The sequence below is a fragment of the Gavialis gangeticus genome, unplaced genomic scaffold (assembly GCF_001723915.1).
Source record: "Gavialis gangeticus isolate Ggan-Ray unplaced genomic scaffold, GavGan_comp1, whole genome shotgun sequence".
NCBI lineage: Eukaryota > Metazoa > Chordata > Crocodylia > Gavialidae > Gavialis > Gavialis gangeticus.
The window spans coordinates 5,751,682-5,773,615 of record NW_017729019.1 but is presented as its reverse complement, the minus strand read 5'-3'; the positions used below and the strand labels follow the sequence as shown (position 1 = coordinate 5,773,615).

The 21,934-nt window shown below is 44.0% G+C and overlaps 1 protein-coding gene across 1 annotated transcript; it reads left to right on the top strand.

Moving 5' to 3' along the window:
- Nucleotides 1–770: 770 nt before the first annotated feature.
- Nucleotides 771–5,945, top strand: LOC109295197 (potassium voltage-gated channel subfamily A member 2). The gene has a single exon (XM_019513895.1). The coding sequence runs from the start codon at nt 921–923 to the stop codon at nt 2,418–2,420; it is 1,500 nt and encodes a 499-aa protein (XP_019369440.1). The 5' UTR covers nt 771–920; the 3' UTR covers nt 2,421–5,945.
- Nucleotides 5,946–21,934: the final 15,989 nt, after the last annotated feature.

The window sequence follows — 21,934 nt, the reverse complement described above, 5'->3', positions numbered from 1 at the left end:
CTGTATTTCTCTCTAGGATTTCCCCAGAGTCAGATAATCTGTGTTACTAAGAGACACTGAGATTTGCTTCTCCAGGTAATGTGATTTGTTTTCTGTGCGCAATGGTCGTTTGCAGAGAATGAGATGAGAGGAGCCAAAACACAGATCTTGAGCAGGGGAATGCAATAGTCAATTTGCCAGCTAGCACAGGTGTTTGCAAATTAACTTAGCCACTAACCCCCTGGCTCGCTCTGAAGCAGAAATGTGTATATGCTGCAGCGTTTTGGCTTGCCATTTGATTTCCAGGGCAAAAAAATTGTGAATGTGTTTAACTTCAGATTGGAGGCATTAGTGTGTTCCTTGATGGTAACACTGGATTGCCTCGTATTGCATGGTTAAATGTTAACCCTTACTTGCATGGACAGAATTTATTTTGCCTTGCATTTGCTTCCTGTTGGCACTAAGAGTTTATTTTTTTGAATAGAAAAGCAGCTTTTTCTTGAAGGGTTTTTTTCCCCCCGTTCTTTTCTTTTTAACAAGTTGCAAAAAAAAAAAAAAAAGTTCTGTTTTGCCAATGCAAATGTTTTCCTTCGTGTTTTGAAGGGATATAGATTTTCTCAAGTGCTTTTTTTTTTTCTCAGCACTGGATCTTGAGGTGGGTTTTCCAACTCTGCACAAAGAGGGTAAACTAAAATCAGAAGGCAATGAGGTGTGTTCTAACAAAGGCGACCTTTAATACGTGCAACTTTATTTTATCTCTCTCTCTTTCTCAGCAGGGTAATTTTTTTTTTTTTCTGTTTTGATCATCCCTTCGCCTTTTCATGAACCACTTCCAAACCTACGTACCTGTCCTTCCACAGGATAGTAGCTTTTCCCTGAACCCGAATCTACCACCGGGCAATTGGAAGAGTTTAGATTAAAGATTCCTTGTAAACCTAAATATGACAGTTGCTACTGGAGACCCCACGGATGAAGCGGCAGCTTTGCCCGGTCACCCTCAGGACACGTATAACCCCGAGACCGATCATGAGTGCTGTGAGAGGGTGGTCATTAACATCTCGGGGCTACGGTTTGAAACGCAACTCAAGACACTCGCTCAGTTTCCAGAGACCTTGCTGGGGGACCCTAAAAAGAGAATGAGATATTTTGACCCTCTCCGGAATGAATATTTCTTTGACCGAAACAGACCCAGCTTTGATGCTATTTTGTACTACTACCAATCCGGTGGCAGGCTAAGAAGGCCTGTTAATGTGCCCTTAGACATCTTCTCCGAAGAGATCCGGTTTTACGAACTCGGGGAAGAAGCTATGGAGATGTTCCGGGAGGACGAAGGCTACATTAAAGAAGAAGAGAGGCCTCTTCCTGAGAATGAGTTTCAGAGACAAGTATGGCTGCTCTTTGAGTATCCTGAAAGTTCAGGACCTGCCAGGATTATCGCTATTGTCTCTGTCATGGTGATTTTAATTTCTATCGTGAGCTTTTGCCTGGAGACACTTCCCGTTTTTCGGGATGAGAATGAAGAAATGCATGGCGGCGGGGTGAGCCATCCTTCGTCCTCCGACAACAGCACCAGCAACCAGCAATCCACCTCATTCACAGACCCCTTCTTTATAGTAGAGACGCTTTGCATCATTTGGTTCTCCTTCGAGTTTTTGGTGAGGTTTTTTGCCTGTCCCAGCAAGGCTGGTTTTTTTACCAATATCATGAACATTATTGACATTGTAGCCATTATTCCCTACTTCATCACCTTGGGGACCGAACTGGCTGAGAAACCAGAGGATGGCCAGCAAGGCCAACAGGCAATGTCTCTGGCCATCCTTCGAGTTATCCGCTTGGTGAGGGTCTTCAGGATCTTCAAACTGTCCCGGCACTCCAAGGGGCTGCAGATCCTGGGGCAGACCCTCAAGGCCAGTATGAGGGAGCTGGGCCTCTTGATATTTTTCCTTTTCATTGGTGTCATCCTGTTCTCCAGCGCTGTCTACTTTGCAGAGGCTGACGAGAGCGCATCTCAGTTCCCCAGCATCCCAGATGCATTCTGGTGGGCAGTGGTTTCCATGACAACAGTTGGCTATGGAGACATGGTCCCCACGACCATCGGTGGTAAAATAGTGGGCTCCTTGTGTGCCATTGCAGGTGTATTAACGATTGCCTTACCAGTGCCGGTCATAGTGTCCAACTTCAACTACTTCTACCACCGTGAGACCGAGGGAGAGGAGCAAGCACAATACTTGCAAGTAACCAGCTGCCCAAAGATCCCTTCTTCCCCTGACCTAAAGAAAAGCAGAAGTGCCTCCACAATTAGTAAGTCGGATTATATGGAGATTCAGGAAGGTGTAAACAATAGCAATGAAGATTTTAGAGAGGAGAACTTGAAAACAGCCAATTGCACCCTAGCTAACACAAACTATGTTAATATCACCAAAATGTTAACCGATGTCTAGTCCAGAAAACCTATTAACATATTTAAAGCTGAAGTGGAACAATTGCAGATCTTGCATAATACCCTGCATTGTAGTTAATACAGTATGTTCTACAGTGTGTATTTGGTTCTGCATGGGAAGCAATAGTTGTGTAAGTGACTTTCTACCATTTTATTTATACGCCAAATAAGCTTTCATGCAACAATTGTTTTTGTCCATCACAGGCTTATGGGTTTCCAAAGATATGAAGCATCTGAGCATTTAGAGCAAAGTTATATCATTGCAATACCAGGGATATTGAACAAAAAGTTATTCCAGGAACCTCATGTAAACAGCAGCACTAAGAAATGTCAAGCAGACATGTAACATTTCGTTGCACTCAACACGTACAAAAATATATCCCACAGAAATAGTATGTGTCTCGCTTCCAAGCTTATGGAATTATATGAAAGGTCGTGCATAATTTAATTAAAGGGCCATACCTCCATGCGTCCAAATTACTTTAAGGTTCAGATTTCTGACTCAGAATTGCCAAGCAAGAGCACATCATGCAGGCTCAGGTTTCATAACTGAAAATGCTGCATGCTGCAATGGTTTCATCCACTGCAGTATATCGGTGTGAGACCCAAGGGAGGGACAATTAATATGACAGAGACCTTATTTTTAAGTCTTAAAATTTCTATTCCAGTCATAAGGAGGGACAAATCAATAAATCAAAGCCTGGATTTTATTTATTTATTTAGAGGACTCTTCCATTGTCACTGGTTCCAGGGTCACCAAAGACACATCCATTGACACTTTTGAAATGAGTTGAAAAAGCATCCTTTTTTCAATAAAACTGGAGCAAGTATGCTGTGGCCTATAATATATTTATACTGCAGTGAAAATTAATCAGTAATACAGTACAGCTGCATGGATATTTGTTGCATGAATCTTAATATTTAATACACACAAAAATATATATTTTCTTAGTAGACTATACAGTATTCATGTTTATAGTGTTTATAGATTCTCCAATGGTTTGAAGGAGATGTGTGGGAAAACAAAGGCTGGATCAGAGAAAGGCATGTGCTGGCTATAATCCGATGGATAAGCAAGGCAAAGGCGCTGTGTGCTCACAGTATTTACAGCCACGAGTGCAGAATGGTGCAAACGAAGGAAGGTGACCTGAAAGTGAGACACCTGTGCTCATCCTGTGGGGTCCGACTTGAAATTAATCTTAGCGTCATGAGCAAATTTCTAGAGTTACCCAGAGACGGTACAAAGGTGAAGGATTTTCTGACACTATTGTTCAGCACCCATAAGCTTTATTGTGTATTATCATATTGTATATATAGAGAGAGGCTGAGCCAGATCCTCAGCTAGCGTGAATCTGTAGCACTTCAGAACAACACCAGTTTACGCTATTTGGGGATTTGGCCTTGCGTGTGCAATATTCATGTGATGTGAATTTGGACTTTGGCTAAGTTTATGCAATGTAATACCAATACAAGGAAATGTATGGGTGAGATCAACTGTTGGTGTAAGCTGGCTGAAATGGAGCTAGACTAATTTACCCCAGCAGAGGAGGTGATTTTTGTGTGACTGCAATGCTGGGTTTAAGTGTTAAGTTTTGTCATGGAAAGCTATTGCCCTGTGATTGACCTCTATTACAATGCAGATACCAGATAGCCTGCTGCTTTGGGGCATGAAAATTCAACCCCTGCCCTTGCTTACATCTGCTGAACTCAGTTCGATCATACAGGTATCACTGAAGGCAGGTTCAAGCCTCAGGTCCTCTAAGGGCCCTTTGTTGTCAGTCAGTGGGGCAGAAGTTTTTCACGACCCCAGATCTTCATATTAATTCTACCATTTACAAATGCGTCCTTGCCCTAACTGTGCTGCAGCCTCAGGCAGCCTCTTCGGAGCCTTTCTGTGGCCACGTCTACACTGCAATCTGAGGTTTGATTGCAGCATAGGTGGGCATACTGGAGCTGGCTTTAATGTAGCGAACACAGGTAGCAATCTCAGTGAACCAGTGCACACAGGGATGTCAATGGTGGCTAGCCACCCAAGTAAGAAGCCAAGGTGCTGGACTCCTTTGAACTGTTTACAGCAGAGCCCAGGTCACTCCTAGTATTATGTCTACAGCTGCAATCCAGAAGTGTGATCATGAGCTAGCTCAGCACTGATCAGCTCGGGTCTCGGTAGCATTTTAGCCATGGCATCACGAGCTTCAGCATGTCTGCGTAGGCACCCCTGAGTAAGTATTCAGTGCCTGTGATGTCTATGCTGCTACAACTACACTGTCACTGAAAGCCCTGCTAGCAAGTTTAAAGTTAGTGTCGGTATGTCCACACTGCAATTACATCTCTGGATTTTAGCACAGATACCCTGTGACTTTACTGCTATTGGTGCCGGAGCTAGCAAGATTAAAACTACACTATGCAAGCCACAATCACATCTTTGATTGTACTGCAGATGTACCTCACATTGTTTTATTTCCAAGGGAATGCTGCCCACTCAGCCCAGAGCAGAGCTGTTTTGCTTAGGGTCAGATTTTTTTCACCCCAACTAAATAGAAAACTTCCTTTGAACTTGATGTGACTTTTCCCTGAGTGAGGGCCACAGGTGAGCTATATTCAGGTACAGAGACTTCATTTCCCCAGTCAGCTCACAGGTCTGGCCTGGAGTACATGTTTTATACTAACCTTCTGCCTCTGAGTGAATGTAGGGCTTGATCTTCAGACTGGCCTAGTGAGTCCTCAAACTGGACCAAATCCTAAAGTCTGTACTCTGTCTTTACTTTCCCACAGCCTCCTCTGCCCCAGGGATTTCAATGGGAATTTCTCCTGAGTAATGACTGTAGGATTTGTATCATTCCCTTTCCAGTCTCAGGCTTATTCAGGAATAGTTGGGGGGCCAAAAATTACCCCCCAAGAATGTTTCAAATGGATATTTGTTTCCCTTTGCCACATATCCCTCCTTATTGAATTCTGTTTTTCAATAGCTGCAAGGTCCAGGAGCAGAGCTGACAGGCTGAACAGCAGCAGGAGAGAAGCGAAATGCTTCTCCATTGATTAAACTCTTGGAAAGGTCTCTGAGAGAGAGCTGTGCAGTGAGATCTCAAGCAGCTAGTTGGTCATCTGTCTTCTGAGACCAACAACTGTTGACTAGATACAGGAACGCTAGTGCCAAATTTGTTTTGGGGCCCAGTCCAGCAAAGTACTGCGTAAGTGTTTAAAAAGAAGCACGCACTTAAGCAGTATGCTGAATTGGAGGCTTAGGGCTACATCTTATTTCCCATTGATGTACCTAGATGGGACACAGCTGTGTAAGTGCCCCAAACTGCAGGTGCATGGCTATGCACCTATATTTAGGTGCATAAAGGGGAATACGATTCAGCCTTTAGGCACCCGTCGACTTCAGTACAGGATCAGGCTCTTTGGCCTGATACAAAGCCAAGAGTATATCGAGGAAATTCCTGGCGTTTGTCACGTTTATAGATTGCCATGGCTGATGGGATTTATTCTGACATCTGCAAGTGCAAAAAAAGGGTGCTACTCCATTGGTCCACCTGCTGTACCTGTGGCAGGCTAGGGTGTTACATCCTGTGGTTGTGTCAGGATTGACGGTGTCATTTTGCTAAGAGGTTAGACAATGGATTTGTATGGGACAGGGGAGATCCTGCCTTAGGCAGGGGGCTGGAGCTGATGACCTTTGGAGATCCCTTCCAGCCCTACTTTTTTTTTCCTATGATTTCTGTGATTCCTACCCTGTTCTACAGTAGTGGATCAAAATACTGCCAGGGGCCTGACTCACCTCCTCTGAGCCAAATGGATTCGTTCCTTATTTGTAGCTGCGCAAATGAGGATAGATTGAATCAGCCCCAATAGCAGTGGTACTACAGGGCTTTGTGCATCTATCACATGGGCTCCCAACCCTTGTAAGGTGTAGATGCTGTCAACTGTAATGCATTTCAGTGGCACAGCAGGGTGCCGAGTGCTGTGTGGCCCTGGGCACCAGCACTGCATTGAATGCATTTATTTTGCTAAGGGATCCTTCTCCTTCACTGGTGCAGCTATGGGAAAGCATTTTTTCCTCTGTCTTCTTATTTGCACCAAAATATATATTTTTTTTACTTCTAAAATGCAATGAAAGAAAATCAAAAGCAATAAAAACTTTATTCAGGACAATGCTGTAGTATTGTATAGTAATGGTCCCAAACCAGCATCATTTGCACCTCTGTCAGAACTCCCAGCGAAGCCAGCATGAAGAGTATTCACAATAGGGCATAAAGGTGCACTGGAAATTCACCCCAGCTGGCTGTTCGCTAACTCCCTTGTGTAGACAAGTCTCAGAGCATCTTTGGCTCTCTTTACCATAGGACATTGGCACCTTTTGACCTCTGATGCATTTATTCTGGCAGCGCCCCTGTGAGGTTTAACTGTTTGCATGGGAAAGGGGGACGGGGGATGGGGTAAGAGCCAGGCTGTTATAGGTATACGTATAGGTGCCTAAAGATGCAGATCAGCGTGTAGTGGAATTCTCAAAAGTGCCTGAGTCCTTAACTCACTGATTTCAAAGTAGGTGCCCACTGCATCTTCAGGCACTAAATACCTTTAAAAATCTGGCTCTACATGACTTTCCCGAGGTCCTGAGGATATTTGAAAAACAGTGGGTAACATTTGCAGAAGTGCCTAAATCCCATTGACATTCTGACTCCTAAGTCAGGTAGGTAGTTTTGAAAGTGTTTACCCTGAACATCATGTACAATCCTGCAGGAAGCTGGCAGTGGAACAGGGGAGTGAGCTCAGGTCTCAGACGCATATTAACTTTCTGACAGTTAAACTGGCTTCACGTTTTAAAGTCAGAGTGTCAGAGCATACACATGTACGTGGAGCAGAGTTGACTTAAAAGCGACACAAGATAATACACCTCTGAGGTATATTATCTTGAATAGCATTAGTTAAGTCAACGTAGCTCATAAGATGGCTGCCACCAAGTCAAGGGGTTGTATGTGTATATGGTCCGACATGGCTTAACTTAAGTTGACTTAGTTAAATCACCTTATTGTAAGTCAACTTAGTATTTGTGTATGCACCCCTGAATTTCAGACAAGTGTCCTGATGATGGACAAGTCACAAGTCACCAAGCTAGACACTAATTTCAGGCACCACGATTTTAGGATGCCCATTCTCAGCGCGTTCCCTTTCAGTGTGTTCTTACAGTCCTTATTCAGATGGAGCTTGCACTGATGTGGAGAAGTGCTGCATGGATGAATTTCATCCTTGTGTTGAAGACCAGTGCAGAGTCTTTCCCATTACTTTTCAGGGGGCTTAAGTGGAACTTGAAAGATCTTGTGCTGGACCTTTTTATAAAAAATGAATTTGAACCTATGCGAGTAGAAACTAGGAACCGCTTTTTTAATTTTTTTTTTTTTTTTTGCCTGAGTCAAAACTGCAGGCTTTGGTCTAGGAGGGGGGCTATTGAAAGCCACAATGTTTTGGGCCATTACTGTAGAATGCTGATGTATAATGTGTAAGGGGTATCCCCGACGAATGTACGTGGCTGTCCTTACATGCAGTTGCACCTATCAATGTCCATCTTTTGCTACAGACAAATGACCCGTTTGGGATAAAACGCTCATTTGTCCAAACCTTCAGCCAACAAAAATCCTGAACCGTGCTTCCTACCAAACACTGTAACTTTCAAAAAAGTTGGGTTAACTTTAAAGTAACTTTCACTGCAACCAGCAGTGATGAATTAATCCTTTCTAATCAGCTGTGGCCAAGACTAAATATATTGCCATCTAGCCCAGAGCACCTCAGGCATGAAAAATTATATGTGGCTTGTGATCTGCTCTGGGGAGACCGACATAGGCAATGGCACAATTTGGAAAAGCAGCCACATGCCAGAGATATACAAGCATGCACAATGGGACCGGGTGTTCAGAGAATGCTCACAGTTTTTAGTGGATTCACTGGGAACAGTGTCTTTATGATCACAAAGGCTGCTGAGATCTAATAGGCTACAATAAACTACAGCAAGCAGGAGGAATCAAATTTACCTTAGCCTTGAGAAGAGGACACTTCTATTAACTTGTGTGCGGCTTGTGCTTACAGGCCGAGAGCTGTAGGTGCTGTTGGCTTCGGACTCTCTCATGTCGCTTGGAACAAGTTGTCAGAAACGATCTTGGCAGCCTAGTTGAGGCCTGATTTTCAGAGACATCAGACAACCACAGTTCTCCTTGACATCAAATGGAATTGAAAATCAGATCTGAGGTGTCTCAGAGTGGGCATCTTAAAACTGTGGTGGCCAAATTAGTGTCTAGCTTGGTAACTCGTAACTTGTCCAAAGCCATAGTGAGAGGCAGTGGCAGAATCAGGATTAGCATGGAGGTCACTTTCTGACACCCAGCCCTGATACTGAAATCACTAGGCGACATGCTATCTCTTTAATGCCTTGAATGATTGGTGATGAGGGCACCCATATAGAGCTGAATGTATTGGTCAGTGTCTATCAAATTATTCTAGTTGTCAGGAAAAGGTATCTGTGCATAGATATAACTGTGGTTATAGGATTTATCAGGGGTACTTCTCTCTGCAGCTCTGTTTTTATGTCTAAGGCCTACACAAATACTAATTTTATGCTATACCAGGAAAAAGATCCCAAGATTGGTTGAGTAGAGCATGTGGGTGTATAAATATGGGCATATTTGTGCATAAATACACAGAAGGAGAGAAAAAGACAGCGGAGGAGGTATTTCAGGAAGGGTCTTGTATTATTACCAGATAATCCTCCTAGGTCATCCATTGAAATTACTGCCAAAATCTTCTAGCCTTTCTGGAGTTTGCAGTACATTTAGAGATGGGCCCAGACTGAAAAACTGATCCAGATCTCAGCTGCAAATGGGTGAGATGACGCTCAGGAACCAAACATCACCCCTTCTCAAAACTACAAGTGTTTGAATTCCAGTTTTGCAGATGTTCCTTTCCTTCTCCTTTCTCTTCCCCTCCAACTAAAACATCAGGAGATCTCTGATCCGGAGCCAAAGTCCATGGCTTGGGCCCATTGCTAGTATTTATGCTACTATGCAGGGGGAGTGGAACTATTCCTAAGGGATTTGTTTGTATTTAAGATGCAGTCTTTGTGGGATGTGCTATTCTCTCTCTTTTTCTCTCTCTCTCTCTATCTTTCTCTCTTTATTACAGTTGTGAGTATCAATCCCATGAAATGTTAATGGCTTACAGGTCCCAGAGCCCTAGAAAGATGGGCTCTTTTCCCCATTCCCCAGATGGAGCAGGACTTATGGCAGACTGTGGAGCAAGGTACTGAAGAGTGTGGAAACAGCACGCACAACGTGAGCTGAGGAGAGGCAATATAAGGGATTATGTCCACCAGGGAAGCCCGTGAGCTTCCCCGCTCCATGCCCTCTGCCCTCCCCAAAGGTGTGTGGACCATGTATGGGCTCAGTGTAGGACCAAATGGTCATCTGCCATACTGGTGGAAGGTGGCCTGGAAGACATGAGATGTACCTTTGGCTTGGTATTCACCAGGGATCCTGAGATGCAGCATGAATAAGAGACTGTGCTCCTTCCTGCACCTTGTCTCTACTAATCTCTTCCTTATAGTCACGGCCTCTTCCTGTTTTCAGAGCTCCTTCCTTCTCTCTGGCAAGCGGTTGTTGCTATTAAAATTCATTGTGTTAGAGGACCCCAAGCAGGGATCAGGGCCCCGTTGCGCTAGGCACTGTCCAACCAAACAACACAAAGACAATCCCCACCACAGAGAGCTGACAATCGCCGCCCCTTGGCCTCAGTTCATTTTTATGCTAATCTGTCCATCACCGCTTCAAAGCAAACCCTACACTGCTTTTGTCTAAGTTCAATGCTGCACCCTCCTTTCTCCCCCAGTGTCCAGTGCAGCGTAGTGACCGCATTCGACCAACAAAATCACCTCTTGTTTCTCACTGCAATAGAGACGTGGTGCTCAAAATTCAGGGTCCGCAGGCCACTTGAGTGCCATGGGACAAATCCGTTGGCTGGATCCCACGCGTGGGGTTGGTCTGAGGGTGTGATCTGGTGCATGCGCCCACACCTGCACACTAGATCTGGCTGCTTATGCCATCCTGAGCCCATGCGCTGGATCTGGTCATGTGCCAGCTGGCCCCAAACCCGCTTGAGCCCACGCGTGTGCCAGCCTGACCCTGCACAATGGCCCCACCATGTGTGGTGCAATCTAACACACAAGGCCATGTCTTCCAGCCTGGGGGGTTCTTCATGGGTCCAGAAATTGCAAGGGGAGCAGCAATTAACACTGCCACTGCTCTCCTGCTGCCAACGTTTTGGCCCCGTGGGAAGACCGCCAGGCAAGATGACATGGCCTCCAACACCCCTGCATTAGAGCATTCCTGAAACCTTCCATCTGCAGTCACAATCTCAGTCGTCACCTTTGCCTGGCACTGAACATCCTCAATTCCTGAGACAGGAGGAGGAGCTGCAGGTGCTCTGGTCATGCGACTTCGGGCTGGATCATCAGCAGATGTCAATCTTCACCGATTTACCTCAGCTGAAAGTCTGGTCCATCAGATACTCGAAAAGTGGCAACAGATGAATCTCTTAGTTCACGTTTCTCTTCTTGGGTACGTTTTGGCTTCTATGAGATGTTGAGTGTTGTGTGACAATGGTTTCCATACCAAGGTCTGTGCGTGTATAAATATATATATGGGAACTGCATTTTATTTCAAGACTCGTATGGCTGGTTTGGTTTTTTTTTACTGAGTATAAAGACTGTACTTATTAGTTTGCACCTGCTTCCTCATTGCCTAAGACTTTGCAGTTGTCTTACAATGTCATATTACTAACCATTACTGGAAGCTCAAAAATGGATGTTGGATCAAATAAGTATGTGTTGCCTAATTCAAGAGAATCAATAGGAAGAGGAAATCCAAGAAGGACTTATAATAATGATGCTGGAACTGAACGGTTTTGTCTCCATGGTTACTGGAGAAATGGGACCAATAATGGAGTGAGGCCTATAAACTGTTATTCGAGGACTCATGGGAATTTCAAGTCATTTAACCATGTGTTTGCTAGACAAGAATTTAGACACCAGCTTTACCTGAATTGCACAGTGTGTATAGACATTATTGTTCTTATTGACATCTTGTGGGAGTTCTCGGTGTCGAGTGGACACTGGTAGCTGAGAGATCCCAGGTCAATAAGACTGGAGCCTTGTATATAGATATACATATCCATGTACATACATATTCCAAATCAACATTTGCTGTCTGGTTTATCATGAGTGTACATAATTTATTCTTCATAGAGTATCACAGATTTTGTAAATATCGGCACTAATTAAGAGAAAATAAATATGTATATTATTGAAGATTTATTTTGACATCAGTTCTGTGTGGAAAAAAAAAAAAAAAGAAAAGCAAATAAATTTTTGACAGACTGGTCATTTTTGTTGATCTGAATAATCCCTGACCAAAAATTCATAGGTATTCTCTCACTTAGAGATTTTCCCAGAGAGGTCTTTTGCAGGAAAAATATTGAAGAGGATGAACGTGACTGAATTCATTTTCAAACAACGTAGAAGGAAGACGTATTGCATGATGGAGAAATGTTGTCTGGTCCATCCGTAGTAATTACCATAGCATAAATCTAAGGAATGAAACAACCTCATTTTTGAAAATCCCAATTGTTCCAGCAGAGCAACAGAAAAGCAGTGGATGCATCTCATTGCCTTCTACAACCACAGGGATCTTAGGACAAATGCTGAGTTGCTTATTGGAAAGGACTCAAAGGAGAAATAATGGGTTTTTTTCCTGTGGGACTGTATGGGGATATTGCAAAGACGTTGTCGTAATTTCTTTGTATTACACTGGCCTGTATAAGCCCGGGCTGAGATCTAACCCACATGCCATTGTGTTCCATATAGACACATAAGCTAGAAATTTTAAAAGAGCTTAAAGGAGTTGCGTGCTTAAATTCCTTTGAAATTCAGGATCCCGAGCTCCCTAGGTCACTTGGCAAGTTGCAGACATAGTGAGAGCCACTCTCTGTACCAAACAGCTGTTGAGCTTCATGGGCAAGGCAGATAAAGGGTGAGAAGAGCACAAAGAGCTGCCCAAGGTCACTTGGCAAAGCTGGGAATGGCATGGAGATCCGCCTGGATTCCCAGTCTATGGCCAAAGCTCAGTCAGTATTGGGTGTTACCATGTATCCACTCAATGTTCTGTGCAAAGGGAATTTTTGCTATGGATTGTTGATATTCCCCTTCTAACGAGCCTTGCTTAAGGGGAAAGAATGCATGCGGGGTGGTGGGGGGTGTTTATTTTAAAAAGCTGGCAAGAGGACTGGGAAGCATGCTTGAGAAATGAGCAAATGACTGTGTTAGCAGTGAGTTGCCTATGGGAAAATAAACTGTGAGTTCCTGCTGGACCCCACTAATGTCTGTTAACAGGCTTGCAAGCTCAGAATGATTTTCCATAGAGTCCGTAGGAAGCTAAGATTAATTCACTGAAGAATATTAACTCTCTTCATGAAAAGAGCTATAATTCGCTCCAGTAACTCAGCGTACAAGGTTGAGATGGAGCAGTATTTTTCCCTGCTGCATTGTATTTTGGAAATGCATGATCCTTGCTTGGAAAAAAAAAAAAGATTGGGGGAAGATCCTCAGCTGCTGCCTATCCCTCAGCCAGTCTCTACCTAAGAGAGATCAGAACGAGAGTTAAAGTGTAGTTTAGCTTATTCTGTGCCTGCTAATGGCAGGGCTCTTATGCCTGGTATCTCGCACTGGTCACTCAGAGACAGGGTGATGATGACTTAGCTGGGCCTGAGGTCGAATCCCATTTGACAATGCCTGCGCTGCTATTGTGTTAACTGACAGTATTCTATTGATTTCTTGGTGTCAGATGATTTCCTGTTACCCCCCCAAAAATCACTTTTCAATAACTATATTGGAAAGGCCCGTTTGAATTTTGTCAGGTCACACTTTGCTAACCTTCTTACCTGTCAATTCTTGTCAAACTAAGCCAAAACTTCCACTAAGCAAAGATTTCACAACAGAATCCCAGCACAATGCCATCAGAGACTATTAAGCTGCCGAAGGTAGTCGTGTGTCTAATAGCGCACAGACCGGGAAGTCAAGGATTCTGTTTCTGTTCATGAGTCTGTTACAGATTTGCTGAGTGATCTCAGGTCTGTCCCCCAGGCCTCTGTTTCTCCTGCTACAAAATGGAGGTAATGATATTTAGCTCATCTGAGGCCAGGGGATGTCACATAAGTTTTAAGTACAGACCATTAGTATTCATTGTACAGGATGGATACGCTGCAGTACATCAGCCTGTACCATACAGGAACCATATACATAATTGCAAAGAAATCATGCTTAGGTGAAGGCAATGTTTTGTTAGGGTTGACTTTAAAAAAATAATTGGGTTAGGCACTGATCTGGCTGGTGGCTGGGAACAGAAACCTGTGCTCTGCATTCGAACCTAACAAGCCTCTCCAGTGTGCCCGGCTCTTTTACTAAAACAGGTGATGCTGCTAGGGTGGGATATTTTCTAAATAAGGAAGTTAGACAACAGCAAACCTTGTAAAAAGAAACATCATCCAACTTAGGTAACTGGATCAGCAAAGTCAAAAGATGTATCATTTGTAATGCTGTGCAAACAAAACCAAATCTGTGTTATGTACAACCTGTAACAGATTCCTCCCTGGGAGAAAAGGAGTTGCCTGCAGTAGCCATTGTAAATGCATGATGACACGATGCTTTCTTGGGGGTGCATCATGCAGCACAGCAGAATTACTCCCTTCCAAACTATAGGTGACATTGACAATATACTAATAGACTATTTTTGTTTTATTGAAGGAAGATCAAATCACATAGGGATTTACTGACCTTTTAGAATCTCCGTTTTCAAAACCTGGAAACAAATCGCTGTGCTGGGAAAGTTGCTGGTTTGTATAGATGCTATAAATATCATCTCGTCTATAATCTAAGCATCCTCCACAGGAATCCTAACAGCCCTGTAACACTCCTGGCTTTACCTCTGCTTATAACTGATTCGGTACATGACATCAGCATTGATTTTGACAAGTAATTCATCAATAGATTAAAAGAAAAATGTATAAAGACTCGGCTCCAGTTCTGTGTTTAAACAGAGTTAAGGTTGTGGTATAATGCATCCTTAATGCTCGAAGAGCACATGATGGATACCATTACACATGAATGTCTTAATAGTGTCACCGTTAATGTCTATATCCTTGAGGTTATCCTTTCTTCCTTAACTTTTTGCTGCATGCTTAAAGCCATATTTTCAAGTACTCTGTATTCAGGCTGTAATTCTATTTCCCTTTGTGCATCTCAATGGCAGCTTTTTCACTGCATGAGTGGCATTTTTGGCACTTACGTGCAGGTTGTGATACTCTTACTCCTGCACTGCCCACTTTCACCCTCCCTCCTCCTCCTTATTGTATGAGACTTGTGCTTGGGTCTGCACACGTATAGCTGTGTGTTAGGTCCTTGTACTTAGGTGCAAATCTTTCAAAATGACCTGTTATTTGCTGGGGCAGGGGTTCCACTTTGGGCTTCCTGAAACCCAAGACTCAGTTTCAAAGGTGCTAAGCACCCACAGCCAGGACAAATGGCAACAGGAGGTACGGCTGGCAGGCATCTCTGAAAATCCAGATCTAGGTGTCCCATAGCTCCCAAACATCAAGGCAACTTTTGAACACGTAGATCTTAATTTCTCAATGCCTTAGTAAACTCATGTCTCAGATAGTAGTGACTTCTAACACAAAGATGCAATGAGGATTAATTCGTTAACACTTACAAAACATGTTGAATTCCTTGGCTGTATCAATGCCAGTTGCTATTATTAAAACAGAAAGGAGATTGCTGCTCTCCTTGTATGTCTGACCGCAGTGTGCTTGTGTTCAAATAATTAAGTTAAATGTTTCGCAGTCTTCAGAACATCCCTAGAGAATAAAGGAAATAATATGCCTTGATCAGCTCTTTGGACAAAATCTGGGCATAAAAATTAAGGTTTCAGCCTAGAAGCCATGATTGCCATCAAATTACGCTCTCAGTCCAGCCAGGAGTCCCACTGATTCCAGCAGGAGTCTGCCTACATATATCTCTAGGCTGATTTTGGCTGTTAAATGGATTGATCCAAATGGACTATGGGTTCAACAGTTGAGTACACCTCAAAAGTAATTGTTCCATAGTTTAAACATTATTTTGAATGATTTAATGCTTGGCCAAAATTTAACGGTCAGTAATCTATCTCATTTCTGCTGGTGGTGCTCACATGAATTGGGGGGTGCTGGTGGTGCTCATACGAATCGGAGGGGGGTGGGCATTGGCAGCTTCAGTAACAGGATATATGAGGCAATTAAAAATGTTATCTATGTTAACAGTTTTTTACTCTTCTCTCACAGAGGCACCATCTCAAGGGCCCGAATGTGCAGTGTTCTCCATCTTGCATGCTTCAAGGATGGAGGGTTGCAATATGCTGTCATTCCCATGAGCTAATTTAGAATCACCTGAAGTTTAATTTAGAATCACCAGATTCCCCTTGAATCCTATGGGTTTTCAGTCCTCATGGTCTGGGCCAGTGGGCTGGGTCAATCATAATTGGTGGGATTGAGTACCAACATTTTTGCCACCTGCATCCCTGTTTACATAGGTCCTTTTGATGGAGGTGATAACTCCAGTATGTTAGGATGACAGATTTCTAGGACAGTTTGGTTTAAAATTTGTTAGTGACATCTTTTCCTCCTTGACATCTGGATCAATCAGTGCTTCCAAACTCTTGAGAAGGGGCATTTGTGCAAGAGGGGGCACTCAACACTCATTGGCTGAGCTTTCCCAAAGCACTTAGCAAGCCTGAGTGCTCAAAACTGAGCATTTGCGATCGGTTGCTGGAACCTGGTTTTCAGAAAGTGTTGACCTCTTTGCCTCTGAAAAGCAAGCCTCCTTAATAATGTATTGTGTTGGTCATCCAAAATCCCAAGGGCTCAGATTCACGTATGTTGGCACCTACCACCCACTGATTTCAGTATCTTCGTGGATCTTGGCGGAGAGGCTTTGAAGAATCTTGGCTCATAAGCACAGTGCTCTACTTAGTCAAGTGGCTAGTTGGACCCCCTAGTGCCAATTGGACCCCTTACCCAGTGGATCCCCTAGTGCAACTGCCTAAGGTGATACCTATTGGGGAACAAGGAGTGAAGATAATGCTTTATAAGCCAAACCAAATTTCAATCTACTCACTGTTTTTTGAAATATAAAAGCAATGGGCTAGATCCTTGGCTGTTGTGTATTTCTGCAAGCATTAGGAGACCTCAGCTGATTTACACCAGCTAAACACCTGGCCCACTGCATTTTCCACATGCAGACTACATTTGGCTCTGAAGACTACAGAGAAAGAGATTTTACCACTCAGCCTGAGGCAGCGAATGTGCTCGTCTCCCATTTATTCCACACTCTGTAGAATCAGAGGGAATAATTCTTCAACACTAGGCTTATTTATTAAACTTTAATTCTCTCTCTGCCTTCTGTTACTTTATAGGCTGGATTCTTATCTATGGTAGAGACTTTTATGGTTCTTCTTGGACTAGTACCTGAGGACTTTATAATCTTTTAAACGAGGAGTGTCAGATTCATGTAGGTCCCCAGGCTGGATCTGGACCACAGGACTCCTCTCAGGCCTGATCCAGCCTGGGGCACAGGGGTGGCTGATGTGGCTACTGCAGCAGCAGTGACCATGGGTCTGGAGGTGGTGACAGGTCTAGTGGCATTGTGTCTGGAGGTGACAAGGGTGGGTCCAGAGACAGAAACAGGGCCCAGAGTCAGGGAGGGGGAAGCAAGGGTCTGAGGACAGCCATGGCAGCTAGCTAAGCTTGCCTCTGGTGGCCACAGCCAGTGGGCCAAAGCCCCCTGTCCCAATTCCCAGGAGCCTGCTGGGGCAAATAGAGAAGCTGTGCAGGCCTGATTTGGATCTTGGGCCATATGATTGACACTCATTTTGAAGTGTTTCATTTCCTACCCCACAGGGGGGTTGTGAGGATAATGTGATCATTTTACTGACAAAAAGCAGAAAGCCTTAAGGATATATTAACAACATTGTCACTGCAATGCATATACTGTTAGCAGGGTAGCTGTGATAGTGCAGAGCCTACTGTGGGCTCACAGCCTGAGTATTTACCCAGCTCCTTGGGCAGGCTTTCCAGCACGTGCTCAATTCCACACCGGTGCAGTGTCACCGTTAGCACTACTTGAGCTAGCTAGTTTTAAGGTTAGCACATATGCGTGCATTACAGCCATTGTAGTACAGATGTTCCCATTCGAGACTGACCGGCTTGCACATGTGTTAGGGCAGGGCGTTGCACTAGAGTTGCAGCTTCTGGCCCCTCCTTTCTTGCATTTGAAACATCCTTCAAAGAGTTGATTTTCTATTTTATAAAGAGGCTGTAAAACCAACAAATTGACATCAGCTTTAGCAACTCAACAGAGTACAAAAGAGTCAGAGACTCCCAGATCTAGCCCACAAACATGCTAGTTCACCATCTTGGAAGTACTGTCTTGCTTCTACCATCTTATAAAAATTGATTCTCCATGGCCAATTTATTCCTTATTCTCTCAGTTGTTTATGGGTTGGAATCCAGAACAAAATCTAGGTTTTTTTTCCTTTTTTTCTTCACAAGGAAGGTCATAAATGGCATGTATGACATGTAAGCATTTAAGTGTTGCTTTCTGTGAATGACAATTCAGCAGACTTTTAATACTGGACTCCCAGAGTCATTTGTGAGCTAATGAGCCAGTAAAATCAAGAGTTATTGGGGAAAGCTTCAGATATTTGTTCACTTTTAATGGCTGCTTGATTCCCAGGGCCTTTTCCCCTTTTGCCCTTGGCGCCCTGGGGCTGCTCAGTGTAAATTAAAATTTCTCCAGAAAGGGGGGCATCGTTTGGCATTTTCAGAGCTTTGTAGCCAGTGAACCTACTATTTATCATGGCCTGATATCATTCACCAGGAGCCTCAACCAGTGGGGCGCCCAATATGTGAAGGACCAAGCAGTCAGTAACAGACTAACATTACATGAAGACAGAGGCGAAAAAGATAGATGTTCCTCCACTGCACTCTGCATTAGAAAGTTTTTGGCTAGAGTCTAATAAAGAGTCAAAGCAAAGGCCCAGTTTCAGTCAACCCAAACTTTGGGGAGAAGACCATCTCAAAGTCATTTGCTAATATTCACTGTCTCTGGTGTTGTGATCCAAGTGCACTGAGTATTTAATCTCCTTTTTGCAGATTGGGCAATTTTGGCCAAAGCAGGTGAGGTGACATAGGCTCAGATGGTGATTCAGTAGCATGGCCTGAAGCCGAACTCCAAAATTCTCGGTTTTTTTTGCTCTCATCATTCCCTAACACTACCACTTTGCACAAATCAGATTATGCAAAAACTCACATCAGTTACCTAATGTGAGTGACTGGTGGGGTCTTTAAAACCGCCCTCCCCCAAAACAGGCATCGTAGTGACTACAAAGACTCTTTAAAGATGAGACTTAGGTGAAATCTGTCTGAAGTTGAGGGGCTACCAGGCAGGAATGGCTGAGGCCTGGTTAGGAGTTTGGATTACAGGCTTAGACTGATTTTGTCATAAACACCCTGGCAAAGACAAAATACTTTGTGCTGCCACAGCAGAGCAATTCCAGAGCCTTGGAGATAGCCAGGCTCCCAACACTTGTCAGGAACAGTTAGCTTCATAAACTACAGCCTAGTCATCATCCAATCCATGCTGCTGGGTAATTTTTTTTTACTAAATAGCTCAGGCATGGCAATCTAGGGTTGCTGAATAATAACCATCCCTATTGCATAATTGGTTGAGCTCTTATGCATTGAGCGACATCCATCTCATGCTCCTTATGAAGATATTTTTTCCTGTATGCCAAGTACCTGACAAAGAAGCAGGAGGCGCGAGGCTGAGGGCAAAAGTGGGAGGGAAAATCTCTATTATCATGAACTTGCAAGTGTGTGTGTGTGTGAGAGAGAGAGAGAGACCTGTGCGCTCTGGAGGATGGAAGCAGGACTGTGGGTCACAGGATTTATATTGAAAAGACAATAGACTAGTGGTTCTCAATCATTTTAGAATCGAGGCACCTCGCAGAAAATGCCAGCTCTTAGCCTTCACTCTTTTTCTGTCTATGGAAAAATACCAGAGCAATCCTTCTGTTGTAACGAACTCAGAGAAACTAAAACAGGTCAGCGTGTTTTGGACGCTAGGGATTCCTACTTGAAACTCCTGGGTTCATCCTGTGAATCACGTGGCACCCTTAAAAGGATCGCACACCCCACTGGGTGTGATGGCACCCTCATCATTGTAGATGCAAAGAGTCATCAGACCCAAGCTATATGAAGCTCTCTATTTCTATCCATTCCTCTGCCACGATGATACAATTCCCAGTCCAGCTCCTCCCCTGTCTTGAAGGAGATGCCACAAACAGTTCCAGGGTCTTTGTGGTGAATCGTGTAGCTTCTTCCTTGTGATGTTAAGTATTTCTTTTCAAAGAACCAGGATTAAGTTGAGAGTATGGACTAAAGAGCCTTCCTGCTGCAGTGCCAAGACCTCAGCTGGGGTTCTGCAGCTCTGTTTCTGTTCATATATTTGGATGTAACTTGGAATGGTAGGGCATAAAGATGCCTTCCCAGAGGGTGGAGCAGAAGGAGAGATCAGCTCTGAAGAAATCCTGGCTGCTACTGATCTACTGTGAAAAGTCCTTGCAGAGGTCCTACCAGCAAGCTACTTGCATTGCAGCATTGTCAGTTGTTTCACTAGATGCGAGTCCTCTATCCCAGTCTTGCTATACTTGCCATGTAGGCAGACCTCGGCACCCAGTCTCACGTATTTCACTTTATCTCTACATGCATGAAGCTCTGCCTCTGAATGAAGACCTGGGTCTTTGGGTATATAAAGCATGGGGATCTGGGGGGATCTCACTAAATAGTTAATCAGGAGCTCCCACTGCAATCAATGGGACTCTTTCTATGAGCTTCGGTGAGTTTTGATTCAGCTCCAGACCTCTCCGGCTGAGTTTCTGAATTGCAAAATTGGGGGTGACCATATTTCCTTGTCTTGTGGGAGTATGCTGAGGAAAAAATCCATGAAGGCACCTGAGTTGCTTCAATACTGTAGTGATGACTCTTGGAAACACCAGCTAAATAATAAATGCATTGGGTGCTACTGTGCAGTCACTGCAAAAAATAAAGCGTAAGATGACTTGCGAACCGTAAGTTTTTCAGCTCATGGGCTGTGTTCTTTTTTTACCTGGACATAGAGTTCTGAGTGATCATCTGATGCAGAAGGGCCTCTGGTAGGGAAGAAAGATAAACTTATCATCAAAGCACAGTTGTAGAAGTCTAGCTGTATTTCTGCCACCGACTTGCTGCGTAAGCCTCAGACATGTCACTTACTGCCCTTCTGTGCCTCAGTTTCCCCATCTGCAGGATAAGAACAGTGCAACTTCTCTGCTTCCTAGCCAACTTGCAAGCTTAGACCTGAGCTCACACATCATAAAGTTGTGCGTGACATTCAGTTGTGTGCATATGGGGATATACGGCTAGAAGGGATCTCACAGTGCCTTACAACGACGTCCATACCTGAGGTTGATCAGTTCTAAACAATTTGAATCTACAAATGAGTAATAACACTAAATACTAGAAGTCCTTTCCCAGTTTATCCAGGGTGACATTGCAACTGGTGGCAGAATTCTCCCAGTCGGTGATGGAAAGTGGGAAAGGAAGTCAGATCAGAGCTGGATTCAGTGGCTGTCATCATCTCTGCGATCTAAGCCCATTAGAATCCAGCACGGCCACAGCTACCCCAAGCCCTTTCTAGTCCTTGTGTCCATTTAGATTGTGGGCTCATAAATATATAATCCTAAATTGGTGCAAGGAGATTACATAATAAATTCAGCCAGCTCGGCACAATCTCTTAGGAGGAATGTCAGAACGAGTCTGAGACGTATACAGCAACAGTTCCAAATTGCTGTACTGTTACCAAGCTGCATTCTTAGAAGACATGGGAAATGCAAGCAGGAGTACACATCCTTCTGATAACAAGTCTGTTTGGCATTATTTACACACTACAAAATCGGTGATAATATTGGTAGAATAATTAGTCTGACAGAGCCAGCTAGGCACAATCATACACAGGGCTCCCTTAGCTTTAGCAAAGGCCTTTTGGCTCCAGGCTACACAGTGGCTGCTTCGAGCTTATGATCTTGATTGCTGAGAACAGCTGATCCCTGCTGAGTGCGGGCTGGCTGGTTAGGCTTGTGGTAAATGACCTACTTTCCTGCACTTTCTTCACTGAGTGCTGCCTCACTGTCAGGCAAAGCTCCATGAAACCCTCCCAGACCCACTCGGGTTCATAAATTAAAGAGCCCTCTAAGGCAAACCCCAGATGAACCTTCATGCTCTTTGTCCTGGTGGAGCTGGAGTTCCATGTTGATCGGAGCTTTGCATTAAGTTCCCATTCCCAGGGGT

Bases quoted from the DNA above. Each gene is read 5' to 3' on its own strand.
- LOC109295197 (XM_019513895.1), top strand. From the start codon at position 921: ATGACAGTTGCTACTGGAGACCCCACGGATGAAGCGGCAGCTTTGCCC.